This window comes from Arachis duranensis, chromosome 1 (assembly GCF_000817695.3).
Source record: "Arachis duranensis cultivar V14167 chromosome 1, aradu.V14167.gnm2.J7QH, whole genome shotgun sequence".
Taxonomy (NCBI): domain Eukaryota; kingdom Viridiplantae; phylum Streptophyta; class Magnoliopsida; order Fabales; family Fabaceae; genus Arachis; species Arachis duranensis.
Window position 1 is genome coordinate 26,159,269 of NC_029772.3, and position 10,510 is coordinate 26,169,778.

General features: G+C 33.7%; 1 protein-coding gene across 1 annotated transcript; it reads left to right on the plus strand.

Moving 5' to 3' along the window:
- Nucleotides 1-299: 299 nt before the first annotated feature.
- On the plus strand, nucleotides 300-5,377 carry LOC110279525 (uncharacterized). Its single transcript, XM_052262147.1, has 4 exons — nucleotides 300-547; nucleotides 1,477-1,653; nucleotides 2,857-2,966; nucleotides 5,291-5,377. The coding sequence occupies exons 1-4, from the start codon at nucleotides 300-302 to the stop codon at nucleotides 5,296-5,298; spliced, it is 543 nt and encodes a 180-aa protein (XP_052118107.1). The 3' UTR covers nucleotides 5,299-5,377.
- Nucleotides 5,378-10,510: the final 5,133 nt, after the last annotated feature.

Sequence of the window (10,510 nt, forward strand, 5' to 3'; positions counted from 1 at the left end):
AATAGGAATAAAAAACAAACACAACTCTGGAAAATTCAGGACAAGGAATATACTAAAAATCAACTTGGAACAAGCATGGCAGTGACAAAATAAAATGTGTAAATGGACTAGAATCAAATTAAAGAATAGACCAAAACCATCAGCAACAGTGGTGACCCCCTTCTAAGCTCGATGGTAAATACCCGGCGATGGCTCCTTCAATGGCAATGGCTTCCATCGACAGCAGCAATGACGACGAGGCGTGGCAGCAATGACAGAGTCGACCTCTCCTTCCTCCTTACCTCGCAATTCGTACGGCAATGGTACTGGGTAGAGGCAATGACAATGGGTTTGACGGTGATAATCATTCTCAATCGCGACCCTCTCTTCCCTCGCTAGCTTCGACGGCGTCAATGGCGACGGATGTGTGGCGACGGCTCTGGGCAGTGACTCCCTCGCGAGTGCTCTCTCTGTCTAACAACATCGGCTTCTCTCTCTCTCTCTCTCTCTCTCCCTTTTGCTCATGCTCGATGGTTGACGGTGATGGCGGTGAGGTCTCAGCCACGTTGTACCCTCCTCTCTTCCTTCCTCTTCTTCTCTGTTTCCCTCTGGTTCTACGTGTGCGTGTGTGTGTTTTGTGTATTACGTTAAAGAGTTAGGGTTAGTGAAATTACAATCTTTTATTTGAGAAGTTAGGGTTAGGGTTAGAAATTAGGAATTTTATAAAGGTAAAATAGATATTTTAATATAATTGAATGGTAGAATAATAATTTTAAAACTAAATGTACTCCATTAAAAGTATTTAAGAACACTATTTATCAACATATCGCTAAGTTCACGTAATTATTTTTAATTTAAATTATAAAATGCATATATTAATCATATTCTATAAACTACAGTTTAAATTAAAAATATCAATTATCCAAATTAAATTATATAACTTTTTATCATTTTTCCATTACCAGAATTTTAATTTCAAATTATATAAAATAACCAATTTTAATAAAATTATACAAGAATATTGATTAACTTAAACTCAAAGTATTTATAAAATCAATCCAATCATTCTTAATAGATTATTTTTAAAAAATAAGGAACTCGAATTAAATCATATATGATTCATAATAGAATTTAGTTAAATTAAATTATACAATTCTCACTACTAGAAAACTAGTTATTACAAACGAATATTTTCGACAGATTTTATCCCACGGAAATACAGACGGAATTTCAGAGGAATTTTTTGTCAGAAAATAAAAAAATGAATTAGCATAAATTACAGACGGAAAAGAAAATCTGCTGATAATTCTGTCAGAAAAATTAATTTTTTTCGTGGGAAATGGTTACAGACGGATTTTCCATCTGTAATTAAATGGACAAAAATGGTGCGTTTTGTTAAATTATTACAGACGGAAAAATCCGTCTGTAATTTAAAAATTTCCGTCGGTAATATTGACTTAAACCTAAACGCTACTTCTATACCCTCGAGCTCCACAGTTACGCTCCAAACGTTTCACAAGCAGCTTCAGACTCCATTCACACTCCAAATTTTGCTCCTCAGCGCCACATTCTTCCATCACCGCTGTTCCATAACCACAGTCATCCACTGCATTCTTCCATCATCAACACCTTTGGGACTTCCATCACTCTCGTTGTTGTCAATCATCACTCTCGGTAAACCTAACTCTACTTTTATAAGTATAAATTTTAATCCTCCTTCAGTGACTTTTTCTTCTCTTCAAATCCAACATCGATGGTGACTATATTTTCTTCCAGTTAGTTTAATTGCTGCTTGATTTCATTTCCAATTTGGAATTAAGCTAGGGTTTGCTTTTGATTTTGTGATTTATTTGGTTGCTGTGATGAATTTTTTATTTAATCAAAGCATTTCGAATGATGCATGTAAGCTGTTTGATGAAAATCTTCAGAATGGTGTTTTAGTACTAGTTCTCCTAGTGCTTGTCAATGGTTTTGTTTCAGGTTGGTTCTTGAATGTGTTGATCTTTATTTTCTTTCTTTTTTTCTTAGTGAAATCTTAGTTTAGACCGAGAGAAGAATTAAATATTGCTCATTTGAAAGAACTTTAGCCGCTTGCATTTCTAGTGTCACAGATCTGGACTAACATTCCTATTATTCCATCAATTTATTGTCTGGTCAATTTATTATATATTTTGCTGGATCTGATAAGAATTCATTATACATTGTTAAAGTAGCTACTATTTATGGATCATGGATGTCTTAAACATAAAAAATTATTGATCTATTTCTGCCCTTATTGTTTGATTATAATGTAAATATTTGATGTGTTGTTGCCCTTGTTCTATGATGATCATGATGAGATATGTGCTTGATTGATGATGGTGAAGTTGTTGAATTTTTGTTCTTATTATGCAGATTTTAATGTTTGTCTTCATAAAAATAGTTTATTTTTCTCATTATTAAACAGAAACATTCTTCTATCTTATTTTAATAAGACAAACCAGATATATTTAATTTTAAACGAAAACATTCTTCTATCTTGTTATGTGCTTTCTAATAAGAAAACATACTTGCTCTCCTATTTGCAGGATTATATTGATCAGAATATCTTAGCTATGCAAAGTGATTTCTGAAGAATCAATTTGTTTCATCACAAAACAAATATTGCAAATTATAGATAGTAATGTTTCATTGACTGTTATTGCCATCTATATTTGTGTGTTTTAATGCAATTTAGATTTTCATAATATGAAAGGGAATGGGGAATCTCTTGTTTGTATAAGGATCTGGTTTGGTTATCCACTGGAATTCCATGTTTAAGGACTTGGTCCATGGCATTTTTCAATTACGTAAGTTGTTAACCAAACTTATAACTACTTTAGGAACTCAAAAATGTAGTGATTGGTCATGTCATCCTCTTACAGAAGAGCAGATAACATATGCAGCTATGGATGCTTATTGCTTGGTTGAAATATTTAACGTCTTCAATTCAAAAGTTGCCAATACAGGTTTGTATGCTTGAAAATTTTATACCACTAAATCTGCACCTGTGTATAATGTCTAGCATGTCATCGTGTTGCATTTCTTTTTGTTGTCATAGTATTTAAAATTTCATGGTTATTGATTGAGCATTTTCTCACTAGAGTTTTGAAAATGTTTTGAAAATGTTTCAATTATGTGTTTGTGGTTTTTTGTCTAGTGCTATTTTGAATCTATCTTCTTGCATCCTCCTTTTTTCATTTGATTCCTCTAGTTTTTTGTTACTTAATAGCTAAAGATTCACATGTTCAGTATTTGGCTTAATATACTTGATAAAGCTTTCATGTGGGTAGTCAATTAGGAATGCTTAACTTGCCCTGGTCCCACAAATAAGTATTATTGCATGAAATACTCAGGATTTATATAGCATCCCTGGAATCAAAGGTTTATGGTATAATCAACTTGACCATCATTTTCCATTATAGAACAAAGCAAATTCTTGCAAAGCACAATCATCTATCAAATTTTTAATTGTGAAAGAGTTGTTGAAGTTAGATGGCGGAGGAATACAAAGATATATTGAAGACTCCTTGATTTATAATGATAGATACTAATAAGAAATTGTTAGGTATAGTAGGGGATGCTTGATGTTGTATTTAAAGAAAGTGGTTCTTCCCACTTAACAGCTGATTTTTAATGTATGAGTTCTCACTTTCCTTAAGTACTTAACAGAAATCAAATTAATATTCTAATTTGGCCACATATATTTTGCTCAAATATGGACCTTTCATATGACTGTTTTTGTTTCTTATATCCATCCACTTTATATGTATAGAAACCTTTTTCATTATGTTGCCAAGTGTCACTTTTCTCGGATGAGAGCTTTAGATCATTCTATCTAGGATACAAACGAGGCCTTGTTGACTATGTTGCCAAGTGTCACTTTTCTCGGTTGTTGTAACTTATCTGTCAAACCATTCCTCGAATGGTTGACTTTACCTTGTGTATCAATTTTGATGACAATTATTCAATTATAATATGTACATTTTACTTAAGAAACCCAGCTATTTGACAACTCCTATTTCCTAATAATAACTAAGCAAATAATTTTAATTTGGCTGAATTAGACCTTAGCTCCTATTTCCTATTTATTGTGTATACTTTTTATGTGAGATATTGAAACAACCTAAATGATTGACTATTGTTGTCTGTTCTCTACTTTAAATCCGAAAATGCAGTTCTAGGCCTTCCATATGCATTAGCAAGCCTTTCATTCTTTAAACAGAAAACATATATATTGTATCAACTTTAAATCTCTATGAATTTTCATCATACAATTTATTTTTCTACAGTGTATCTACCATGTATATCCTATGAATGGTCTTGTTCTAGCAAAGGGCAAAAATTTTATAAATAAAACTCATATCCTATCTAATAATAAATAAATGATTTATTATCATAGAATATAGGACAGCTATATTAAAATAAAAATACTCATCCAAAGTGTGACACAAATTTTAGCATAACTATGTGATGTGTCAGCAGCTGCAGAGGGAGAAGGGTTTGTGGGCATTGGAACTGAACCAAACACATTTGCACCAATTGAGTTTGTGGTGTACACAATTTAACCTAGACTACTCACTTGTGCTATGTTTTTAGATCCTTAAAGATAGACGATTGAATGAGACTGCCGTTCTTGGTGTCCCTGTGAAAGCCACAATCAAAGAGGTATTTTTGTAAAAAGAAATTCCTGATAGATTATTCACAAGCTTACTATTTAGTTTGCTACATTAAAATAAATTTGGTGGAAGCTGAAGTTATTAGTGAGAGATTGAATCATTTATTTGTTCCCCTCAGAATATTTTAAATTCTGCACTACTATAACATGTTTTTAGCCTCACCTAACTGTTTTTAGCCTAACATGTTTTAAATTCTCTTCAACTTTTAGCCTCACCTAACATGTTTTACAATTTAACTTAGACTACTCACTTGTGCTGTGTTTTTAGATCCTTAAAGATAGACGGTTGAATGAGACTGTCGTCTTGGTGTCCCTGTGAAAGCCACAATCAAAGAGGTATTTTTGTAAAAAGCAAATCATGATAGATTATTCACAAGCTTAATATTTAGTTTGATACATTAAAATAAATTTGGTGGAAGCTGAAGTTATTAGTGAGAGATTGAATTCATTTATTTGTTCTCCTCAGAATATTTTAAATTCTGCACTACTATAACATGTGTTTAGCCTCACCTAACTATTTTTAGCCTAACATGTTTTAAATTCTCTTCAACTTTTAGCCTCACCTAACATGTTTTACAATTTAACTTAGACTACTCACTTGTGCTGTGTTTTTAGATCCTTAAAGATAGACGGTTGAATGAGACTGTTGTTCTTGGTGTCCCTGTGAAAGCCACAATCAAAGAGGTATTTTTGTAAAAAGCAAATCCTGATAGATTATTCACAAGCTTAATATTTAGTTTGCTACATTAAAATAAATTTGGTGGAAGCTGAAGCTGAAGCTTAATATTTTAAATTCTGCACTACTATAACATGTTTTTAACCTCACCTAACTGTTTTTAGCCTAACATGTTTTAAATTCTCTTCAACTTTTTGCTTGGATTTCAGGTTAGTGTAATTCTTGTATTGTAAACATCATTGATTTCTAGGATATTGTATGATAAAGGAAATATTGCTTATGTTGTGTTGTTGCTTTTATTGCATTGAAAATATAGATATGGTTAAATATTGATAGGGTGTTGTATGAGAGATGAAATGTTACTTGCGTTGGATGATTTATAGGTATTAAAAACATCGAATTCGTAAGATATGTCTTAGCACCATCGAGTGTGGATGTATGATAGGTTGAATCCAACAAGAAGGGGTATTAAACCTGAGTTTTATGACAAGGTTGAGGAGTTTATAGAAATGATTAGTAAGTTAGATGTTGTGAAGTCGAAAGGAAAGTGTAAATGCCCATGCGTTAAGTGTAGATGCACAAATTATAAAGAGCTGAACATTATTAAGATGCATTTGTAGGAAAAGGGGTTTATGCCAAATTATTGGATTTGGACAGAACATGGAGAGATTGACGACATAGGCATTAATCAGACGGGATTCAATAATTGTGGGGAAGGTGGTTCAAAAAGTGGTGCAAATGTGGAAGAATGTGATATGTATGACATTAGCTGAGAAGACAACTCCAAAAGGTATCATGAAATGGTTTTCGATTTTTCTGGTCCAGAAGATCCTCATGTAGAGGATAAAAACTTTTTTGATCTTCTTGAGGCAGCTCAAAAGCCTTTGTGGGAAAGCTGTGTGCACTCTCAACTATTGATAGCTGTTAGAATGCTATGCATTAAGGCAGAGGAAAACCAATCACAGGAGTCATTTAAGCAATGGGCCACCTTAATTAGGGAAATTGCTCCTGAGGGTAGTGCCATACCTAGGGATTACTATGAGGATAAGAAGTTAGTGCAAAAGCTTGGATTGAAGGCAATCAAAATAGATTATTGCTCAAACAATTGCATGTTGTATCGAAAAGACGATGCTACTCTAACTAGTTATAAGTTTTGTGAAGCACCTAGATTCAAGCCTATTTCCGATGGTGGTTGTAAGTCTAAGAGAGTTCCTGTCAGACGGATGCACTACTTACCCTTAATCCCTAGACTTCAAAGGCTTTATGCGTCAATGAGTTCAGCTCCGCACATGACGTGGCATATAAAAAACCAACGTGATGATGGCGTGATGACCCATCCGTCACATGGGGAGGCATGGAAAAGCTTTGACCGTATTCACTCTGATTTTTCTTTGGAGCCTAGAAACATTAGGTTAGGTCTTTGCTCTGATGGGTTTACCCCAAATATCCAATTTAGCAAGCTTTATTCTTGTTGGCCCGTAATTATAATTCCATACAATCTACCTCCTGGAATGTGCATGAAAGATCCTTATTTGTTCTTGACTTGCTTAATACCTGGTCCTAATAACCCTAAAGCCAACCTTGATGTATTCTTGGGACCCTTGATTGACAAATTAAATGAGTTGTGAAATCCTGGTGTTTTGACGTATGATATTGTAGAAAAGAAGAATTTTGTCTTAAAGGCAGCATTGATGTGGACTATCAATGATTTCCCGGCTTATGGGAGCATTGATGTGGACTATCAATGATTTCCCGGCTTATGGGATGTTGTCTGGGTGGATGACACAAGGAAGATTGTCATGTTCTATTTGCATGGAGGATACCAAGTCTTTTACACTATCACATGGAGGCAAGGCATCATGGTTTGATTGTCATCGGAGGTTTTTGCCGATAAACCGCCCTTATAGGCGCAATAAGAATGACTTCAGGAAGAATAAAATAGAAAGTGAAGAGGCTCCTACCAGATTAAGTGGTTTGGAGATTCGGAAAAGGGTTAAAGGACTTGGGAAGATATCAGATAATGGAAAGTGGATCAAATCGCGAGAGTATGGTATTACTCACAATTGGACTAAGCAAAGTGTGTTTTGGGAGTTACCTTATTGGAAGGATAACCTGGTTTGTCACTGTTTTGATGTAATGCACATAGAGAAGAATGTACTTGATAACATAATGAATACTGTTATGGACACTGATAGAATTAAAGACAATAAAAAGGCTAGGTTAGATCTGGCTGAACTGTGCAAGCGTCCAGATTTACATTCGCGGCATGTCGGTGATAATTATTGGTCCAAACCTAAGGCAGCTTATACTTTAACTTCTGAACAGCAACAAGACGTGTATAAGTGGGTGCAACAACTTAGATTTCCAGATGGTTATGCATCTAACCTTGCTAGATGTGTAAGTCTTTCCCATGGGAGGTTTATTGGTATGAAGAGTCATGATTGTCACATTTTTATGCAGTGCTTGCTTCCAATTGCATTCAGAGAACTACCTACAAATATATGGAAGCCTCTTACCGAGTTAAGCCGGTTTTTCAAAGACTTGTGCTCAACCACCCTCAAAGTTCATGATTTAGAGGTTATGGAGCAGAATATTCCCATTATCCTTTGCAAGTTAGAAAGGATATTTCCCCCGGGATTCTTTAATGTGATGGAGCATTTGCCAATTCATCTAGCATATGAGGCACGTGTGTGTTGATTCCAGCCTATTAGTTGATTCAGAGACACCTGGAAGCTCTAGTACATCTCCTCCATCAGAAATTGCATCAGTTCCTAATGTTGTCACAAAACAAAGATTGGTTCCAGATGGAAAAACAAGGTAAAATTTGATTGCTTGAATTAGAGAAATAATTACTTTTTTTAGTTTCCTAACATGTCAATTCTTTATGAAATTATCAATTGGTTACCTTTCCCTCCTGGTTCGCAAAAGATTACAGAGATTATCAAGAAACGGTATGATAAACCATATAAAAAGTTTGGGGATGTCCCTCTTCTGACAAAGAAGCTTTGGTTTAAGGAGTGGAAGGTAAAAATATCATATATATCAATAATCATATATGATTTATGTATATCTTTGTCATCTATACTATAATTCTACCCTTTCTTTTTTGCTAATGTGCTGATTAATAACTTTATTCCCTTGTATCCTCAATAACAAGCTTTTATACATGAGAATATGCAAGAGAAATTATATGCATAATGTTATTCCCTTTATTTTTTGCTAATGTGCTGATTATATTCAAGAGAAATTATAAATGGCTTGTATATAATGTCATGCAAGAAAAATATCATGAGAATATGTGTTTCACTTAGCTTTATAAATGTCCTGTATATAAATTGTTAAGTTTTGTTTACCTGTTTCAATCAGTTTTAAATAATCATGTTGATATACCATAATTCATAATATATAGTTATATACTCTCTGTTTATTTTTCGAATAAATTCCTTACATAATTAAAATAGGAATATACAGGATCCAAAAAGAGGTAACAATGAATCATGAACTGGAGTTATTTTCTTGTATCCAAAAAGAGCTTAATACTAGGTTATTTTCTTGTCTTATCTTATATTATAGTATCTTTTTTATATGCAGAGCCATTTTCTTGTTGATGAAGATGATGAGGAGTTTTTTTGGAAGGCTTTCAAATATAGGACAAGTAAGCGATTTAGCCAAATGATGTCGGATATCCATGAGGGTGTGGATACAATCCACGAATGGCTAATTCCTGCTTACAAAAAGGTATTGGAAAAGTACTGGAAAACGGATGAGAAATGGAAAAATATAAGAAAAAAACGAGGGAGAATCGAGCGTCACTCTTAGGTGGTTCTGTCCATTGCAGTGGTTCTATTCCACTGAGCTCAACTATAGAGAGGATGGTAACATAATTTAAGTGGCTTTAGATTTTATTTAATAGACATTTATTTATATAAATTTTTTTTATTCTGTGTTTATGTGAAACAGAAGAAACAGTTAGACCGTACACCAACTCATGAGGAAGTCTTCAAGGAAACCCACACACTTAAAAGTGACAAGTCTAAATGGGTGGACAAACGCTCTCAAGACACTCATGTGAGATATAGTATAAATATTAAGTAGATAAATTTTTCACTTCTACTATTTAGTTTCTTCTCTGTTACTTATTATTATTAGTAGTAGTTGTTGTGTTTTTTAACTTTATTTTTATAACAGAATTACATCCAAAAACCAGAGTTATAGTACCTTTGTTTTTTAACATTTCAAAAAAAATGAAACTCTAATTTCTTCCAGATCTGAGCAAAGCAACATGTGTTTTAATTTACATATCTGAAAAAGATGGATTTATTGTTCCTTTTGCTACATTTTCAATGAAATGTTGCAGTAATTCATGAATATAAGAATATTGAAGAATGTGAAACTAACTATGCATGAATATAAGAATATTGAATTGGCTCACACACACACACACGCACGCACGCACGCACGCACGCACGCACGCACGCACGCACGCACGCACGCACGCACGCACGCACGCACACATATATATATATTCTAATCAATGAGTATTTGATATGTTAATGAATTGAGTTTTTGTGTGGCAAACAAATGCTGTTAATAATGCATGCTACCTAATTGGGATATTCTCAATTGTTTGATGTCTTGATTTATGTCATTTATTCTTCTACTTTAGTTAATTGTTCCTTTCGCCAATTGTTCCTGTTGCTTTTTGTGAGAATATTATTTTGTATTTTGTAATGAGAATCATGAATATTTTAGAGCTTATTCTATCTGAATTATTGGGAAAGGATGAAAATTTGTTGGTATTTTTTCTTTTGATAATAATCATTGTGCAACAGGAGGAGTTTATAAAAAAGTTAGCAGAAGTTCAGGCCCAACATGTCGAGGCTCAAGCACAAGGAATAGAGCTACCACCAATTGATGAAGACTTGATTTGGGAGGAAGTGTGTGGTGGGCAAAAGAAGAATCGAGTTTACAGAAAAGGAGCATTCTTTTCTAGTTCTATTAAGTCTAAAACCACTTCTGCCAACTCTGTATCTGGAAGAGCATCTACAAATCAAAATTCTGTTCTTGATTTGCGAGAATAGATTCATAATCTCAATGAAGAGCTTTTTCAACGTGTTACTCAACAGACAGATGAGCATATTAGTAAGTTGTTAGATACA

Coding starts and splice junctions, on each gene's coding strand:
- LOC110279525 (XM_052262147.1), top strand. CDS start 300: ATGGTACTGGGTAGAGGCAATGACAATGGGTTTGACGGTGATAATCAT. Junction 548..1,476: donor GGTGAGGTCTCAGCCACGTT/GTACCCTCCTCT, acceptor CGAGCTCCACAG/TTACGCTCCAAACGTTTCAC. Junction 1,654..2,856: donor GTTGTCAATCATCACTCTCG/GTAAACCTAACT, acceptor TCAAAAATGTAG/TGATTGGTCATGTCATCCTC.